A 21,400-nucleotide genomic window follows, 5' to 3' on the forward strand; every position below is an offset into this window, starting at 1 on the left:
GATTTAATGGAAAAACTGACATTACACACTTGTGTTTTTCGACATTTAGCAAAAGTCAGTGAAGTTTTGCGCGGATGTCCAATGGAAAAGCAAGTACGGTTTGTCTCCTTTTGTTTATTCTTTTCTTCAGATTCTTCAGATTGAACACTAAACTAGTTTCATTGAGTGTTAATAGATCATATCTTGTTGGTTACAGTAAGTTTTTCTTGGTTCTGGAACTAGTTTTCCTGCCAAGACTCGGCTCCAGATCAGGCATCGACACCAACAAACTGTCAAACTTTGGGTTGAAGATGCTGTGAAATCCACTTCCCATCATCAGTGTTTGGGCTCAGATCGGTGCATGTGCAGCTGAATAACTATCCGGGTTCCCTACTGGCTGCCGGGATCAGGGGCTTTGTTTTTACTCATTCCTGCAGTTCCAGCGCACACACATTTCTTTTTACATGTCAAAGGGATTGGACAAAAACCCAGCCTTTCCATGTATCTGTTTTCTGTTGTGTGTGATGTAATGCGACTGCAGCCAAATCACCACTCCCAGCAACCGAGAAAAGACCGAGAATCAGGCAAAGTCACAGCGTGGACAAACAAACCCCGCTGAACCCGTCGGGTTCTGGGTCTGGAGTCTCTCGGGTCGACGTGGGGTTGGGGGTTGGAGGGGGTGGGGGTTTGGACACGTGCAGTATAGAGGTCGTTCACGATAAATAATGAATCTCCCTCCACAGAACATAGTGGTGAGTAAACAGTCCAATCTGTTGCTAAGGCCCCCCGGACCCGCCAGGCCCAGAATAGGCGCTCCACGCTGGGGGATTGGGAGGCTCAAATCCTGGGATCTGGTGTCCACAGGCCTGGAGGGCAGAGTGGGAGGTGGGAGGTAAAGGGGAGGGGGGGTGAAGATCACAGTCTCTCATGTTCAGACTGATTCTCACACACTTCAAACATACGACGGATGAAAGCTTTACAGAGTTAAAAAAAAACCCCACTCCAGACGTATTTAACACTGAACAGTCTGATAAAACACTTCAGTTCGACACATATTTGAACAAACATTAGCCATGAATTTATAACACATGTCTACATGATATAATTAGGTCTCATTTAACACTTAAACAGAGTTAATAGACTTGTAATAGACGCCTGCATTCATGTGTTGATGGATAACTGGATTTACTTACATATTAAAATCTACGTTAGAGTCATAGTTTCTCTAAAATAAGCCTCTTACGTCAATCAAATGCATTAAATGGTATATTTAACGCTTATTTAACCCTTAACCACAGAAAACAGACATTAAAAACTATTTTTATTGATGCATGTGTTTATGTGTCTATCATTAACTGGAGTTTAGTTACATATGCAATGACAAAAAATTTAGGTTGGAATCATATTTTCTCTTAAATAAGCCTCTTATGTCAGTAAAATGTATTACATGATGTATTTAACTCTTAATTAACACTAAATCAGAGTTAATATTCTGTAAAATGTGCACTGATGTGTCCACCGTCGACTGGGTTTTAGTCATATATTCAATGACAAGAAATCTAGGTTAGAGTCTGTATTTCTGTGAACTAAAACTTGATGATACAATGATGCAGATGTGTAGAAACTATTTTAGTTCATTTTATCCTCCTTTTAGTTTAGTTTAACCATCTTTTATACTAGTTTTACCAACCTCTAGTCTGATTGTACCATGGCTTAGTTTGGTTTTACTTTACTTTTTAGTCTAGTTTAACCATCCTTATGTCTGACTTAACCATTAAATGGTTTGGTTTTGTAATCTTTCAGATTTGTTTGACCAATTTTCAAAGTTTTACCAAAGATTTATTTATTTTAACCATCTTTTATACTGGTTTTTACTAACATTTAGTCCGTTTAAACAATCTCTTAGTTTGTTTTTTCTATATTTCAGTGTAGTTTAGATCTACTTAAGTCTGGTTTAACTTTCAACTTTTTGGTTGTACAATCTTTTAGACATGTTTTAGTAATGTTTAATCTGTTTTAAACATATTTTAGTTCAGTTTAACTATCTTTTATGCTGGTTTTACCAACTACTTGTCTGATTAAACCATTGAATAGTTTGGTTTTCCCATACTTTATTCTAGTTTAACCATCTTCATGTGTCAGTTAACCTTTGAATTGTTTGGTTTTACCACCTTTTAGACATATTTTACTAATGTTTAATCCGTTTTAACCACGTTTTAGTTTATTTTAAATATCTTTTCATTTGTCTCAACCATATTTTATGATGGTTTTACCAACTACTGGTCTGTTTAAACCATGTCTTAGTTTGGTTTTCCTATAGTTTAGTCTAGTTTAACCATCTTTATGTGTCAGTTAACCATTATATATTTTGGTTTTACAATCTTTTAGACTTGTTTAATCAAATATTAGTCTGTTTTAACATATTATAGTTTAGTTTTACCATCTGTTTTACTGGTTTTACCAATTATTACCTCTGCCAGGAGGTATTGTGATTACTTTGCTTTGTGTGTTTGCGTGTGTGTGTGCATGTTTGTTTGTTAGCAAGATAACTCAAAAAGTTATGGACGGATTTTCATGAAATTTTCAGGAAATGTTGATACTGGCACAAGGAAGAAACTATTAAATTTTGGTGGTGATCGGGGGGGCTGTCTTGGCGGAGGTCTGCGCTCTCCGAGTGTTTTTCTTGTCTTTATACTTTATTCAGCGACTGTGGATACACAGCATTGATTCGTTGGTGTTTTTGGTAGAACTCCGTGTGTTCTGGTTCCAGACTGACCCCTACTGGTCAAAATTTGGAACATTAATACTATAAAAACAAAAAACAGATACTAAAATTTCTCCAAATTCACGTTCTTGGTCAAAATGATGCCTCTAGAATCGACTATGATACAAACATCTTTAACCAAATGCTAGAACTGAACCAGCACCGAAACCTTCTGAAAATAAAGTGTAATAATAAGTGGAGTCCAGTGTGAGCGGAGTATTAGTGGGAATGAAGTGGGGCTCTGGTATGGAGGCTCAGGGCTCTGGGGACTTGGAAAATATTCATGTGCCCTGAGCAGGGAGAGTTAAGGGGGGGTCGGGCTTTGTCTAACACCCCCCCCTCCTCCTCTGGTCCTCTGCTCTTTTGTTGGGAGGTAACACACATAAAGCCCTGAGCAGCTGTCTTCAGTCTGAAAGATGGCCGTCGTCACTCATAAACACTGGGGGGAAGGCCGGCGTGAGGGAATCTCTCCGTCTTTTCCTTTTCCGACGTCATTCTGTTAATTTAGATTTGACATTTTCGAGGCGGCGACTTCCACAGAGCACACAACAAGCGCTTCATTAAGGCCCCGAACGCTGCCGTGACCCCTGAATAATGCATATTTGAGGAATAAATTGAAAAAAGAAGTTTCCAACGTCGCAGATGAGCTGTTTCACGTCTGCATTTTAATGGGCTGTTCATCTAACTTTTAATATCAGTGACTAGGCCTCGACATAAAGACGAAACGTACAACTCATTCTAAATACTGCTTTTCAGAGGCTACCGACTGTTTTAAGATCTGGTACTTTCTCTGAATTTGAAGAATCTGGAGCTCCTTCTGCAAGAATATATTATTTTTTATACATTTTCATAGGACAAACAGATAATTTAGCATCATTTTGAAACCTTTTTATTATTATGTACATGTAGAAAATCTAGATCTGCATCAAAAAGCTGAAAAAAAAAAAGCCTTTGACTGCCACTGTTACATCTGGGGAAATCTCAGATTAGTTGATTTTCATGATCTCCACATTAATCATTTCATGATTTGGCTCAAGCGTGTTGCCAAAAATGTAAGTATATAATAGCGCAGGAAAACCCTTCTATAGTAAATCTCTCTATTCTCATCATTTCCCACCAAGACACCTTTTGTCAAGCAGTTTTCTACAATTAAACTTTTGTATTATATTCATGTTATACTTTGTTAAACAGCTTAGATTGTCCACAATTAAGTCTTTAAGTTTATTTTACAGCATTCCCGAACAACAAAACATAATTAGTGACAGAATTACCCGGATAGTGATAGATGCTAATGGGAAATTCCTTACTTAAAAAAAAGAAGGAAAAATAAAAAGTTTCAACTAAATTTAACCTGATGTAGTTCAGGTTGTATTTTATCCACATACTAAAAAAGGAAATGTTCTGTAATTAGAGGTTATTATCTTTTAAATGAAGAGGTTAATTTTGTCCTGCTTCTTCAGTTCTAAGTTTTGGATCTTGGTAAATAGGAGAAAATTAACACTAATTAGGTGAAGGAACAGGTTAAAACATATAAGCTCTACATACTGTATGTTACATAACGAACAATAAAAGCAAAGCAGCACCTCTGATGCTTTCACTGAGCATTAGTTATTAAAAATGAAAGTAATCTTCCATCAATAAAGCTCCAGGATCATATTGGGCTGAAATAAAGGCCTCCAGATTCACCACTTTACAGAAATTCAAAAGCTTCACTCAATAATGAGGATAATCTGATGTATTTCCACCTGTTTAACAAAATAACACAAAGGCTGAATATCAATAGTTATCCCCAACCGGTCTGATACCTGATTAACTTTTTTAAGGGAATGTCTTTTTAAGAGTGATATTTCCTCCTCTGTGACAGTATCGATAAAAGCAAAGACATCATGAAAATCTTGATCGATGTTATTTTACCCTCACGTCTCTAAACATGTGAAAAACACTTTCTACTCTTCAGGCTAAAGAGTGACTCATACAGAACTCTTGTTTTCATGCAGCTGTTGGTAAAATGGTCCCGCCCATTTTTTTTAGACAATAACTCTCAACCATTCGCAGAAAATAATCCAATAATTACGACATCCATAGGAAAAACATGTGTTTTTAACCATGTGGAGGCCAAAAGGGTCTTTGGATGTCAGGATGTTTGTGCTCTGGAAAATATTAATTACAGAAATGTTAACTGTTAATTAGAACAAGATCCAGATGACCAAGAGGCTGAAATGCCCCGATACAGAAAACAATAATTTAATAATCGCAGGAAAAAACTAGTTGTTTTGCAGGTTATCTCACGCCTCCATCTTTTAACATGAACTATCTAAGGTTTGATTTTATTCTCTACAGGACGGAGATGAAGTCATTCAACAGCAGCATCAGCACCGCTGTCTGAGAAGAAAACAGCTGTTTGTAAAATGGACGACATTTTATTTCAAAAACGCAATGAAACAGCTTCATCTTTTTGACTCGGGCAGCTAAAAAGAACAGGCTGAGGTGGATGTTTGGTGGAAGAAAAAAGAATGAAGAAGACGAAAAAGAAGAATGGGAAGAAGAAGGAGAAGAAGAAGAAAAAGAACGAAGAAGAGGAAAAAGACGAAAAAGAGGAAAAAAGAATGAAGAAAGATGAAAAAGAAGAAGAAAAAGGAGAAAGAAAAAAGGAGAAAAAGGCAGGAGAAGAAAAAAGAATGAAGAGAAGAAGAAAGACGAGAAAGACAGAGGAAAAAGAACGAAGAAAGAAGAGGAGAAGATGAAAAGAAGAAAAACAGGAGAAGAAAAAGGAAAAAGAAAAAAGAAGAAGAGAAGAAGACGACGAAAAAGAGGAGAAAAAGAGAGAAAAAGAAGAAGAAAAGAAGAAGAGGTAAGGTTTTGAAACATGGCGCTATGTAAATTTCCAGTATTTAACTTTTTTGACGATGGCTCATACATACAAACGCTCGTACGTGTTGCTAAACTCCGTCGGTTTGTCATGACCGACGCTGCTACGACTCCTGCTGCAGAGCTTTTAAAAAAGACCCATGAAACCGCCTCGATACCGAAACAAACCCCCCGTCATCGGACTTGGAAATCGCCGCGGACACGGCCTTCAACGCCAACAAAGATATTAAAGCCGCCGCCTCCCGTCGCAGGCCTCGGTGTTGGTGTGTGTGTGTGTGTGTGTGTGTGTGTGTGTGTGGCAGAGGGTGGGTGTGTATTGTTCGAGGCTGTCGGGGGGTTTGCAGGGTGGGGGGGCTTCCAGTCGTCCTTTCATCACCGCCTCATCTTTATTCATCTGCTCTCCTCACCTATCAGCCAGCGAGTCGCTGTGAGCAGCGTATCGCTCCACCAATCCCACGCCTTCCCCTGTTGGAGTGTTCCCGCCCCCCGGCGCCTTCACCCCACCCTGTACAATGGCTTCTGTTTCTTTTTTTCTACTTTGACGCAGTGGCTCGAAAAAGAAAAAAAAAAAAAAAATGAGGGAGAGGAGAGGGGTGGAGAAGGACGGTCGCTGATGCCGCCTGCCTGATGGTGGCGGCGAATTGATCGGCGGCCTCAGTAACGGAGCAAGTGCGTCGTCAATGGCAGCCGGTGATTGATGAAGGGGGAGGGGGAGGACGAAATGATGGGAGGACGAGGGTGAAGGAGGACAGGAGGAGGAGGAGGAGGAGGAGGGAGGAGGAGGAGGGTGGAAGCAGAGCATAAGTATGGATGAGGAGGAATGAAAGGGGGAGAGAAATGCTGAGGCTGGGAGTGAATAAAAACAGGCGTCGCAGAGAGAACGCCGTGTTCCGAACGCTAACGAGGCTAAAAAACTAGCGTGAGACGCACAAACCCCATTTTTAATCCAACCGCTCTGTTTGTTTCGGTTTTAACCATGTACGTTCCTGCTTCCTCAGACATCCTTCGCATGGTCATCCCAAAAAAAAAAAACATCAGAAAACAATCAGATCAATATCATCAAAGATCCTGTCTCGTATCGCTAAGAATCCAATATGTACCAGTTGCCATGTTTATGTAACGCAGTGGGGACTGTGATGTAAACAGGGGACATATGAGGACCGCCCAGACTGGTTTGGTTTTAGAGTTGGGGTGAAGGGTCCGGTCAGGTTTAGGATTATCTGTTCAGCTGTTATGGTTATGAAAGTCCCCACTGGGTTAGAGAAACGAACACAAGTGTGCATATGTTAATGCTGTAATCCATCACCTCCTCTGGCCTGTAAACTTCATCTCTGCTTTTACAGAAATAGATAACGACACTCACAAGACTCGTCCAGATACTGAGAGTCCCCTGATGTCACTTGGCAAGGACACCCCCCCCCCCCCCCCCCCCCATCCCAGCATGGCTCTGCCAGTGCATCCATTTACTAAATGAATGTATTATATCTTAGAGACAGAGGAGGAGAGGAGAGGAGAGGAGAGGAGAGGAGAGGAGGAAAGGATGTAGGTCATGTGATTTTCCCTGACTGTTAAAGCCGTGTTCGACTCGTTCGTATGTTCGTTTTCCGAGCCCCGACATAAAAACCGGACAGAATAAACCCATCCAATTCACTGTGGCGGTGCTTACATAAGACTCCTCAACGGCTTATACAAGCAGTTTGTTGAACACTGACTGAAGTGAAGGGACTGAAGGCCACTCCAGTCCTGCTTCACCTCAGTCCTGAATCCATGGAACGAATAAAGGCGAAGGTTACAGACGCCTCTGCTTCTGTATTATACTGTTTTCTTACTCTGACGTATAATGGACCTCAGTTTCATTGTACATGTTCTAACTGTTGGTCATGTTTATGTTCATTAAAAACTCCAAAATCTAACAACAGTCAGGATTTTCTGCTTTAAAGTCTTTAAAACACTAAATTAACAATCAAAAATGGTGCATTTGTTCCACTTAGGGCTTCATAAGGACTACAACTTCAATGTTATTTCACTAAAAATATACATGTGCATATAAATATACATGATTTAGCATCTTCACCTGTATTTGTACCACATATCTGCGCTCTTTAACGCCTTAACGTCCACTTTTTGAGGTTAACGTGTGAGGCTTAAATGCATATATTAGACTTCATTTCAGAGAGAACATAATCAACAAAAACAAAACAAAAACCTGAACCTCATCAGTATAAGACGGTTCAAATATAACCTGAACAATATTTAGACATTTGTTACATTTCTTCCCAATGATTTCAATGATTTAACGTCTTTTTTGGATCATTTCATGGAAATATGTGAAATAATGCCTTAAATGAGTCCTGATGCTGTGATCAATTTTTCAGTGTTTATTTTGTTGTGAAATGCATTTGTTTAAAATGAACAAAATAAGAAGTGAGAACCTGTTTCTGTCTCAGTGGATGTTTTAATTGTTATGTTCTTTTATGTTACACCTTAAACTGTTTTTATCTTGTTACAGATTATTACAACTTTCATGTCGTTGATTCTCGTTACACACTGACTTTCACACTAGATTGTTTTCATGTTACATGTTGTTACCGCTGTAATGTTGCAAACTCATTTTTGTTGTTCCGTATTATTCTGACTTTTAAGATTTTAAACTGTTTTTTGTCTTGTTATCGACAATTACACCTTTTATGTCGTTGAATCATTTTCATCTTATTAAATATTGATACATTGTTTTCATGTTGTTACACATTAGTTGCTTTTCCATTGGACATCCGCGCAAAACTTTAAGGATATTTACTAAATGTCGAAAAAACAGAAGTGTGTAATGTCGGTTTTTTCCATTAAATCACAAATGCAATGATTTGTTTATTTATTATTGTGAGATGACATGAGAAGTCATTCCGTAAACATGGCGATGAATGTAAATATGGTGTTGATTTACAGATATATTCATTAGTATTATATATTACCCCTCTATCTCATATTACATTTAAAAATGATGTGGTTTCCTGGTGTGTCCATACATACTGCAACATATTTCTTTTAAAACTCTTCTTCTTTGCTTGTTGTAACATCCGTCAACATCCAGTTTTTTTTTTTTTTTGTTTTTTTTTTATTCACATGACTCTAGTTGTGAAAAAAGATCTTTCCATTGCAGTTTTGCGTGACATACCAATTGCACTATGCCCAAAAAAAGTCTCGTTACATTGTTTTCATTTTGTTATTGTTCTAAAGTTGCAAAGTCATTTTTGTTGTGTTACAGATTGTTTTGACTTTTAAGACATTAAACTGTTTTTGTTTCAGACTATTACAATTAATATATGTCGCTGAATCTTGTTAAATATTGCTACAACTTTAACACCGATAAATTGTTTTTATGTTGTTACACATTGTTACATATTGTTCATTGTTTTCATCTTTTATGTCATTTTCATCTTGTTTTTTCTCACAAATAATTTACAAATATTCACCTGATTTCTTCATTCTTTGATTCAGGACCAAAAATCAGCTCTTTTTTATTAATGGAATAACGATCTGATTTATCGCAACAACATTTTAGTTGTGTTTTTCATGACTTTTTCAGTAGAAATAGAGTCTTAGCTGCCGTCGTGTGGATCCAGATCAAACCCGTCTTCAGAATCAAATATTAACACAGTCTGATCAAACATGTCTGATCACATACGTCCACGACAAGAGGGAAAGTGAGCTCGTTTAATGACAGAGGGGATCCTGCTGAGGTGGGGGCCGGGGGGAGGGGCCGCTCACATAAGAATGGTTGGGGTTGGTGGATTAGGGGGCCGGGGGGTCGGAGGGTTTGGGGGTGGGGTGGGGGGGCTGTGAACAGCAGCTCCTCATTGATCTCCCCCTCGTTAAGACCTCCAGCTTTTTACAAGACCTGCATTTATGAGCTGCAGAATCCAGGCAACCGTTTCCACGCCGACCACATCCACCACCGCCGCCAACAGACCCCCGTCCAGAGGAAACAGGACGACCATCAGCCCCAAGAGGTCCAACATCTGACCCCGAACCGGCTCAACCCCCCCCAACATTCAGAACACAACATTATTCAAGGCTATTCATTATTATTTATTATGTTGATGCGTTTGTTCCTAGTGTTGTTGTTTTTTTCCATTTTTCTCCATTTGATTATTTAATTGATCATTTGTTAATTTCATTGCATATTTTTATCATTATGTTGCATTTATATCCATTTAATTGATTATTTATTTTGCTTCCGTTTATTTCATTGATTATTTTGTTCATTTTGTTGAATTTTTTAAAATTATTTTGTTGGTGTCTTTTTCAAATCATATATTGGATGCATATATGCATATATTCATCATTTTGTTGCTTTTATATCCAATTAAATGATAATTTGGTTTAATATCTGTTCATTTCATTGATTATTTTGTTCATGTTATTGATCATTTTATTAATTTCATTGCATATTTTCATCATTGTGTTGCTTTTATATCCAATTAATAGATTTTTTTTTTCACTTTTGTTTGTTTCTTTGATTATTTTGTTCATTTTGTTGTATTTTTTGATCCTTTTGTTGGTGTCTTTTCCCAGTCCAATTAATTTATAATTTTTGTTCATGTTATTGACTATTTAGTTAATTTTGTTCATCACCTAGTACGTTTGTTCATTATGCAGCTTTTTATCCAATCAATTGATTATTTTTTGCTTTTTGTTCATTTTATTGATCATTTTGTACAGTTTTGTTCATTTTGTCACTTACTGTGTTCAAATTGACAGTTCTGTTGCTTATTTTGTTCATTCTGACAAAACACTGGCTTTCACAACAACTGAAATCCATTCAATTTTCAGTCTGAGTTTTTCTTACTGTTTTTGTTTTCAGCATCAGGAGAAGAAAATAGCGTGTCAGGTGAAGTCGACCTGAGGGGAATAAACTTTTATACAGACTATCATATCTACATGTAAATCTATGTTTCATTGATAATGCGTCCAACATGAACAGATTCTTGGTCCTTGTGTGGTTTCTTAGGAGCTGGTGGTTATTTCCAGATGAAGTATCGGTCGATTGGAAAAACTTCACTGTAAAAACTCATTTTCCACTTGAATTAAGACAAATAGTCAAAGCTGCAGTGAAACATGAAAAAGAAAAACATTGAAATAGTCGCATGAACGCACAGCAGCATCATAGATCGTACAGCAAAGGAACATTTCAGCAATTACAACAGCAGTCAAAAACCCAATGCTTTGATGGTATGGCTAGCATGAGGTCAAAGGTCATCAGGACTCATCTGTGCAGTAATGTCGGGTATCATGACAAACTGAATTTGTACAAAAAGCATGGAAATGGATGTTATGGAACTGATAACATACAATATAACAGTATCAGCATGCATTATGAGTAGAATATGAAGGTGTCAGGCCCTGCAGCTCTTTCCATTCCCTAAAATAATTGTCTTTGTGCATAATTTGGCCTTTTTAAGACAAAGCGTGTATGTGTGTGTGTTGTTGTTGCTGAATCAGTCCTGCATTAAAGAAAGTTACAGTTAAAGATTAGAAAACAGGTAGAAGATCAAAATCAAAGTCTGTCTTACCATGAGTCTCAGTTTCTTGGTGAGGGAATACAATGCCTTCAGTTTCAAATAGGGGCTGCAGGAAGGCCACTACAGAGAGAGGAAGCACAGGGGTGGGGAGTGTGTGGCGTCAACTAATTATACATAGAAACAGTCATATTTAAGAGCTCTTAAAGAACTTTAAAGGTGCAGCCATCTTAGATCTAAAAAACATCAACAGTTTCTCAGTGAAAACCAATGTTGGCTTTAATCCACCGGGTCTAGGTTTGGGTGATATGAGGAGTACTAGGGATGCACCGACTGCAAAGCTGACAAGACATGTGAAACTGATTGATCTAGTTTGGGTTGTTATTTATCGCCTTAACAAAGAAATCTTCATAATAAATATTAAAAATGTGTTCCTGTTGTAAAGTATTTCAGTCCTTCATCACATTATCTTTGAACACAGATGAAAACACACATGTATTAAAAAAAACAAAACAAAAAAACTTAAATATAACACGACACATAAATATCTGAGGCTACCAGTGAAAACACACGATATGATAACAATGTGATAAATACAACGATATCGATATTGGCCAATATCACCAAATAGAGGCCGATATCGATGTTCAGTCGATGTATCGGTGCATCCCTAATATCGACAATAACCTAAAACAAGATTTGAAATCCTGGAAATCCAGCCGTTTGGTAAATTAAAATAATTTAGACACACCTGATCTGATCCACATGTGTGGAAATGTGGCTGCTTCCTGTCCATAGTATGTCTAATTAAAACAGTTATTTAATTTGTGAAATTTAGCTTAATTAGTTTTAAAATGTAACACTGAGATTCATTTGTACATTAGTACTAAATAATACAAACACATTTCCTTGTTTAAAGTTATTTTATACAGTAGTGATTAAATTGTTTATTTGTTTGCGATCCTGCAGCTTCAACTGTTTCCTCAAAAAGACAAAATCATTTAACATAACTTTAACTTTATTGTTTTGATTTTAATCTCTGGTTAAAATGAGGTTAGCTTGCTAGTTAACATTAGCTGCTGCAAAAAGCACAAAACCAATTCTTTAGACAATACTTTTTCAACCCAACATGCTGAACATGTAGCTCTGCTGATACACAATAATATTAAAAATAGGTTTGACTTACTGGTGTTTGTCTCATTATTAGAAAAAGAAAAGATAAAACTGTGGCACCTTTTGAGCAGCTTCAGTCCAGATTTAGGTCAAACTAGTTCTAATCCTGCAGAATTCTGTTGAACTTGAACATATTTGCTTCCAGGCCTTGTTTATAGACATTCTTGTGTGCAGTTGCAGTTAGCCTGCTAGCTAATGTTAGCTGACGCAAGTTTTTCATCCAACTATGGTTTTCTGCTGCTACACATGAATGTTGCAATGAAGTTCTTAACTATATAAGCTTCTAGTTCAATATATGTTCAGGGGGGTTTATTTTGGGGTTTATTTTGCTGGCTAACATATTAGCTAACATTACAGCTAACATATTAGCTAACAGTAGCTAACATGAGCTAATATTAGCTAACAAAATAAACACCTAAAGAACATATACTTTGCTGCTAATGTTAGCCATAGTTAGCTTGCTAGTTAATAATATTCACTGATATTATTTGAATGATTTGTAAAAACATTTATTTGATGAAAAGATTATTCTTTAGCTTTGTTTCATTTATCAGGTAAAACCACAGAAATGTTCTTTTTATTTCCAGTGACAGGAAGTCACTGTATTTTCACACATGTGGAACAAATCTGGTTTCAAGCAGTGACTTCAGTCTTAAAACCAGAGGCTGGACTTACATGATGACCAGACATTTGCAGTTCATTAAAGATCCCATTGTGATAAAAAAAAAAAAAAAAAAAAAAAAAAAAAAAAAAAATTCTAATTTTACAGTTTTGAGCCTTTTATTTTTAACCCAAGTGTTTTGTTGTGTTGTTTTTTGGTTTCTATGGAAGCTCCAGATAAAAGAAGAAAATAATCCGCTCCGTGTGGTTAATTCAAACCATTTTGTACCATTACAATGACGGAGAAATAAAATTACTTTGACATGTTTGAGATGTTGTCCATACCCCCACCACCACCAACCCCCCAACCCGGTCTGTAAAATCAACCTGCATCTTATTATCAGTAAAAATAGAAGCTTCACTTGTGCAAATCAGTCAAATAAAAGATAATAAAGACCCAATTTTTAGCTCAGAAAGTGAAAAGACATTTATAAAACATTAATGTTAGTGCAGAATGATTAGAAAAGACCAGCAGCAGCCGATTCCTGTGTGTGTTTATAGTGTGGGGGGGTGAGGTGGGGGGGCTGCATCGTGGTCCTGCTCGGCCTGATGCTGACCTCCACTCTGCCTGAGTAAAAGCCATCACCATCATCATCATCATCATCCCAACCTTTTCATTTGTCTAAATGGACGAGCTTCCTGCCTGCTGGAGGATGGTCCCTGAGGAGGGAGGGGGTGTGTGGGGGGGTGAGTGGCTTTTTACATACAGCCTTTACTGCATCGATCTGTAAACAGCGGCGGCGGCGGCGTCTAACCTGTGGCTCACCCTCATCTGTCTATTTACAACCACTGAGGACGGGAGGGCCGCTGTGGGGGGGGCCGTAGTGGTAGTGTGTGTGTGTGTGTGTGTGGGGGGGGGGGGGGGGGTCAGGGAAATCTAACATTAACTGGTTTGTTCAATGCACAAAAGGACCAGGTCACCCAAAAATCCACGAGATAAAAGCTTATTGATGGACTGTTCATACCTGTCGACTTATATTTTCATATTAGTTTCAGTATCATCAGGCCTCGCACTGTAAACATGTTTAAATTATCAATATTTTATCAGACTCAAGTTGAACGCTGCACAGATTAAAACTATTAAATCACCTGTTTCAGTGAAGTGCAAATTCTCTGGTTGCAGCTTCTTAATGTGAATATTTCCTGGTTTCTTTCCTCCTCTGTGAATATAACTGAATATTTTTGGGTTTTGGATCAAACAAGATATTTGAAGAGAAACTAATCGACATTTTTCACACAATTAGTCTCTTCATTACGATCAGAATCGATTTGCAGCATCACAAATTCCCTCAATAAGAAGTAAAATCTGTGTGACAGTAATGCATCGTAATATGTGTTTTAGAGGAGTTTTTATGGCCTCAAAGAGTCAAATTTGGTGCAAAATACTGAATATTTTTGACCTGACACTAAGTAGTTTGAGGTTTATAAGCATGAATTTAAGGATAATGTCTAATTTAATATACTTTAAAGAGTTGTCGCAACAATGCAACACCAAATTGGAAATTTTTGCACAACTTTTTCTGTAAAGATATGACTTTTTTTTCAGAGACTGCATTTAAGTGTCTGCTCCAATAAAAAAAAATGTGTACATGCTAAATTTTAATTCATTTAATGTCAGATTTTAAAGAATTGGAGAAGATATTAATATCTGAATGATATTAATGCATGTAAAAGTGTTTCAGAGGAGGGTTTTTTTACAGCTTGAAAGAATAAAATGTGGGCGAAATACTGAATATTTTGGACAGTACACTAAGTAGTTTAAGTATTAAATTGTGAATAATGTCAAATGTATTCCTTTTTAATGCAATGTCTCAAATAATTTAACACTAAATTGGACATTTTTGCACACATGTTACTGTAACCTTATAAAAAAAAATTCAACCACTGTAGTAATACATCACAATAGATCTGTATTAATTCTCTTTCCTCTGGTATGAATCATCTGTTTTACTAAATGTGTACATGTTAAAATTAAATTATAATTAATTGTCAGATTTTAGAGAATTGGAGAAAACATTGAAATCTAAATAATGCTAATGCATACTTATGTGTTTCAGAGGAGTTTTTATGGCCTTCAAGAAGAAAATTTGGGGAAAAATACTGAATATTTTTGACATGACACTGAGTAGATTAAGATTTAGAAGTATGAAATTATGCATAATGTCAAATTTAATGTAATTTAAAAAGCTGTTGCAACTTAATTCAACACTGAATTGCAAACTTTTGAACAAATTTTACTGTAAAGTTATAAACAATGTCAGTAACTATATTAATAAATCCAATTAGATCCTTTAAATCATTCTCAACATCTGTTTCACTAAATGTGTACATTTTGCATTTTAATTATTTCAGTGTCAGATAATAAATGTAATATTTGACATTAAAATATTAAAATCTGAACAATATTAGTGTAAGTGAATGTGTTTGAGGGATTTTACAGCTTAAAAGAACAACATTTGAGGCAAAATACTGAATATTTTTCACATGACACTAAATACTATAAGTATGAAATTATGGATAATGTCAAATTTAATGCAATTTTAAAAACTGTTGCAACTTAATTCAGCACTGAATTGCAAACTTTTGCAAAAATTTTACTGTAAAGTTATACATTAAAAAAAGTCAGTAACTATATTAATAAATACATTAAATCCTTTAAATGATTCTCAACTCTAATATGAAGCATCTTTTTCACTAAATGTGTATGTTACATTTCAATTATTTCAATGTCAGATGTTAAAATATAATATGTGACCTTAAAATATTAAAATCTGATCAATATTAGTACAAGTGAATGTGTTTGAGTTTTGTTTTTTACAGTGCTGAAGAATAAAATTTTAGGCAAAATACTGAATATTTTTTACATGACACTAGATACTATAAGTATGAAATTACGGATAATGTCAAATCTAATGCAATTTTAAAAACTGTTGCAACTTAATTCAACACTGAATTGCAAACTTTTGCACAAATTTTACTCTAAAGTTCTAAAAAAAATTCAGTATCTTTCTTCATAAATCACATTAGGTCCTTTAAATCATTAAAATATAACATTTGACATTAAAATAATAAAATCTGAACAATATTGGTGTAAGTGAATGTGTTTCTGAGGGGTTTTTATAGCTTAAAATACTAAAAATTGAGGCCAAATACTGAATATTTTTCACGACACTAAATATTATAAGTATAAAATTATGGATAATGTCAAGTGTATTGCTGTTAATGCAATGTCTCAACTTAATTCAAGACTGAATTGAATTAAATTATAATTAATTCAGTGTCAGATATTAGAGAACTGGCGAAAACACTGAAATCTAAATGATATTAGTGCAGGTTAATGTGTTTCAGAGGAGTTCTATGGCCTTAAAGACAACATTTAGGGTAAAATCATATGTTTTATTTATTCTGAGCTTATGTTTTCAAGGTGAGACATTGAGAACGGTTTGTTATTTCCAGTTTCAGCCTGAGAAGAGACAAAAAACACTGTGGATGTGAGAGGAAAGACACTGTGACACTGGTCCAGATTGAGCAGTTTGAGGATTAAAACTCTCCTAAACCCTGATAACATCAACCTAATGACCTGAATTAAAGGCAGACTTTTACTTCTGAGGACTGGACTGGACTCCCTGAACTGATCCAAACCCTGCTGGACCCCCTGAGTCCGGGGTCTTTAAGGAGCATTGACAGTGTATTGTGTGTCCACATGTCCATGATGGGGGGGGGGGGGGGGGGGGGGGGGGGGGGGGGGGGGGGGGTGCATGGCCAGGAGAGGCTACTGATGGTTGGAATGCCGGGTGATGGGAATGCTTTGGCGCATGACAGCATGTAAACAAAAACCAAATATGGTGATTGCCATGGTGACATATCCATATTTCATCCAACCATGAAAAAGCATCATTGGACAAATTTAGAGATTAAAAAAAAAAAAAACGTCTCGCTCGTCACTGCAGATAAAAAAAATGAGGACAGTAATGCAAATGCATGCTGAGAAATGTCCAGGCACAGGCATCATCATATACTGCAATAACACAGACTGTCGCATTCCGCCTCGGTCTCCGGCTCTGGCGCGTCAAAGGCCTGCTGTTAATACGACTCTCGCTTGTTTATCCGCTTGTGTAATTGTACACAAAGCGGCGATGGTGGCTGATGTGTGAGATTATCACAAGGTCATCCGTCGACGGGATGAGAGCGATCACGCACCGCCACCACCACCATCACACCAGCCTGATCTGGATTTCACTTGTTTACATCCTTATTTTGGCTCCAGCATGGCCGCTGGAGTGTGGCTGCGCGTAAAAAAAAAAAAAATCTTAAGACGCAGTTTCAAAAACACACACATAATGCAGGCTGATGTTGACTGGGAAGAGCCAGGATGTGCGCTATCTGTGAGGGACCCGGCGGATTCCCTCCAAATCCCATTCTCATTGTTTCCCTTTCATCCACGCACCCGGGATGCGAATTTAAAAAAAAAAAAATGTCGCTCATGACAAGGCAGATTTAAGGGGAAAACGCGCTCTGGAAATACCTCCCAATCCCTCCCCGATCACATCAACCTGCACCTCCTTGAATCTGGACGAAAACCACATTGACCCGGACCCGCTCCCCGCATCCCCATCGCCTTGTCCTTACCTCCCGTGTTTGTGCGTTTGGTGCTGCTGGCCTCCGTCGGCGTCTCCAGGGGTCTTTTACGCGAATCCGGTGGATCGGACTCCATGTGTGGTTGTTGATTGTGGTGGTGAGGATTTGAGAAAATCCCGTTTTGCTGTACTGCTCCGCCGGCCATCATTTTTCGAGCTTGCTCTTGGATGCTTGTGTTGCGTTTAAATCCCCCCTTTCTTTTCCCGTTGTTTTTCTTTTACGCAGCGCAGCCGTTTACACACACGCACACACACGCACACACAGAGCCGAGTCCTTGAAGAAAAAGAAGAAGAAGAAGGAAGAGAAGGAGGAATAGAAGGAGGCGAAAGCGGGTTCGGAATCGGAGAATACGCCTGTTTCTTTACGGACGGGGGATGATATGCTGCGCGTTTTCTCCGCGCTGTGGCCGTGCGTAAAGAGATGCTGCGCAGAAGACAGAGAGAAAGAAAGAAACTGGCGGAGCGGACGGATGATCGGCTCAAGAGAAATAGGAACCCAACAACAACAAAAAAAATCCCAAACCTCTGCAGATGAGGATGCAGATGCGTGTTCTAGGCTACTTAAAAAAACCCGTGCAAAAATCAGGAGCGTCAGTGTTCCATTAACCTTCAGATGTGCGGGTTAGATATGTGTGTCATTCCGCTGCGACCGGATAAAAGCATGTCAGGCGGTGCAGGATGGTGGCGCTCCTCTGCAAACCAGCGGCCAACAGGGCAAGGAAATAAAGCCAAACAGAAAGACAAAGAGGTGAAATGAACCGAAGGGAAGAAAGGAAAGGAAAGGAAAGACAGAAAGGAAAGGAAACACAGAAAGGAAACAAAGGTCAGTGAAGCAAAGAAGAGTAGAAAAAAAATCCCAAAGGGGACTCGGGCAGCAGGCTGGCTTTCTGTCTGCTTTATCCTGTCCGGGCTCCGGTCATGAACGGGACACCCACGGGTGACGGCGGACGCGTGAGCTGAGGACGGTCCGGAGACGCGCGCGGAGCTGGAGGATGGATCAGACCGAAAGAAAAGACTCGAGCTGTTTTTTTTTTTTTTGTTGTTTTTTTTTTCTTCCTGCTCTACGTTTTGTCCGTGAAGATGCTGCAGTCTTGCGTTCAGAGCATCCCTTCTCTGACTGGCTGATGGAGAGAGCGCAGGGGAGCGGTGACGTCACGAGGCCTTCAGACGCCTTCCATGAACCTCGGATTTTACAACTTCGGTGCGTCGTTACAGACTTGGACAACCCAAGCGTTTAGGTTTGACACAACTGGAGAAGACACTGACATCTAATTGGTATTAACCCATAAAGACCCAGTGTGACTTTTGTGGAAGTTCTCAAATGAATTTTTCTCTCTGTTTAACCTTTCCTAAGTGGTTTATCATCATTACCTCCGCCAAGGAGGTTATGTTTTTGCCAGGGTTTGTTTGTTTGTTTGTCTGTCCGTTAGTGTGCAACATAACTCAAAAAGTTATGGACAGATTTGGATGAAATTTTCAGGGTTTGTTGGAAATGGGATAAGGAAGAAATGATTAAATTTTGGTGGTGATCGGGGGTGGGGGGGCCCACTGATCAGCCTTGGCGGAGGTCTGCGCTCTCCGAGTGCTTCTAGTTTATTATAATATTTTCCTCTGAATTTTGCATTTTTCCCAGTGAAAATCATCTATCTTCCTATTTTTAATTGACTGATCATGTAGATGTTCATTAAAGCTCAGAGTAAATTCAATGGTTATTAAATCAAAAACAAACAAACTGAGGAAAAGGGGACTTTTTCAGTAAAATATAGCATAAACACAGGAGTGCCCAATCCTGGTCCTCAAGAGCTACTATCCTGCATGTTTTAGATGGGTCCCTCTTCCAACACACCTGACAGTCATTATCAGGCTTCTGCAGAGCTTGATGATAGACTGATCATTTGAATCAGGTGTGTTGCAAGAGGGACACATCTAAAACATGCAGGATAGTAGCTCTCAAGGATCAGGAATGGGTACCCCTGCATTAACTGAACATAACCACAGTGAGTCCATCCACTGTCACTGATCCAACTCCATGGGTTTTACTAGTGAATCAGTGTTGTAGAAGATGATGGTGTTTCCATGGTAACTACGGAGCCTCTGAACATCCAAATGGGTCATATCTGATGACCATGAAAAGACGAAGAACTGTATTTTACACTAATTATTTACATGTATTGATAAGAGTAATGCAGGGGTGACCAACCCTGGTCCTGGAGAGCTACTATCCTCTATGTTTTAGATGTATCCCTCTTCCAACACACCTGATTCAAATGATCAGTCTATCATCAAGCTCTGCAGAAGCCTGATAATGACTGTCAGGTGTGTTGGAAGAGGGAAACATCTAAAACATGCAGGAGAGTGACTCTCCAGAACCAGGATTGGGCACCCCTGTTTGAGATGTTTCCCTCTTCCAGCACACCTGACGGTCATTATCAGGCTTCTGCAGAGCTTGATGATGGGTTCATCATCTGAATCAGGTGTGTTGGAAGAGGGATACATCTAAAACATGCAGGATAGTGGCTCTCCAGGACCAGGATTGGCCACCCCTGGATTAGTGGATCAAAAGTTTAGATCATTAGATGCTTTTGGTTGACAGTGGACATTTGGGTCTTTATGGGTTAATGCAGGTTATTGTGCTTCAGAAGAGTTTTTAAGGCCTTAGAGAATAAAATTTAATGCAAAAATACTGAATATTTTGGACATGACACCGAGTTTAAGTATGAAATTGTAGATAATGTCAAATTTATTGCTATTTAACGCAATGTCTCAACTCAGTTCAACACTGAATTGGACACTTTTGCACAAATTTTTACTGTAAAGTTATTAAAAATGTTCAACAACTATATAAATGAAGTCACATTAGATCCCATAAATCATTCTCTCAACTGTAAGGAAACATCTGTTTTACTAAAGGTCTGTTTGTTCAAGTAAATTTAAATTGATTGATTTTCAGATTTTAAAGTATTGGAGAAAACATTAGAATCTGAACAATGTCAGTGCAGGTGAATGTGTTTCAGAGGAGTGTTTCAACTTTAAAGAATAAAATTTGGTGCAAAATACTGAATATTTCTGACATGACACTAAGTCATTTAAGTATTAAATTATGGATAATATCACATTTTATTGGATGTGATCATGCAGTAATGGTGCCAATGATACATCATGAAGCAGACTATACTTTAGCTGTTACTTCACATTAGCTGGAATTTTTACCACATGGGGATGAAAATGAACAGGGAAGATCAGCAAGTCTGACTATTGTACTTATTTTGATAATTTCTTATGCAGCGGCATTCAATTAAAGTGAACCACATAAGCACAAAAATTTAACAAATTATGCAGAAAACAAAGAAAAATGAACACGTGGGAAAAAAAAGTGTCATATAAGCAAAAAAAAAAACTGCACAAAATGTGAAGTAACAACAAACAAAAACAAACATTAAATCTGAATAAAATAAGGAATAAACCTGAAAAATGAAGAAATTAAACTGCAAATGAAAAATGATCAATAAATCTGATCAAGAATAAACACAATATTTTAAAAAAAGAAAGAAAGAAAATAATGACTAATATCAAGAAAACATCCTAAAAGAATCTTCTTTGGTGACATGTCCTCAAATTAAAGCTGAACTAATCTTTTATGTTGAGATTTAGTTTTAATTTTACATCTCATTCGTGGTTTATGACTATGACGTAGATACAGATGTAATTCTACGACAATGCAGAGGTCGAAGTACATTACAAAAGAATTAACCCATGGCAGTGGCTATAGATTCCTGCTTTCTTTCAGTTTTCCCACGGTCCTT

The 21,400-nt window shown here is 37.8% G+C and overlaps 1 protein-coding gene across 1 annotated transcript in view; it reads right to left on the reverse strand.

The window, feature by feature from the left end:
- LOC115431165 (RNA-binding protein Nova-1-like) overlaps window positions 1–18,906 on the reverse strand; it is a 43,545-nt gene extending 24,639 nt beyond the window's left edge. The window contains exons 1-2 of the mRNA XM_030151398.1: window positions 17,590–18,906; window positions 11,182–11,250 (exon numbers count right to left, since the gene is read on the reverse strand). Of these exons, the coding sequence (XP_030007258.1) occupies window positions 11,182–11,250; window positions 17,590–17,746 (226 nt within the window). The 5' untranslated portion in view covers window positions 17,747–18,906. The remainder of the gene's footprint in view (window positions 1–11,181; window positions 11,251–17,589) is intronic.
- Between the last annotated feature and the right edge of the window lie 2,494 nt (window positions 18,907–21,400).

The sequence above is a fragment of the Sphaeramia orbicularis genome, chromosome 13 (genome assembly GCF_902148855.1).
Source record: "Sphaeramia orbicularis chromosome 13, fSphaOr1.1, whole genome shotgun sequence".
Taxonomy (NCBI): domain Eukaryota; kingdom Metazoa; phylum Chordata; class Actinopteri; order Kurtiformes; family Apogonidae; genus Sphaeramia; species Sphaeramia orbicularis.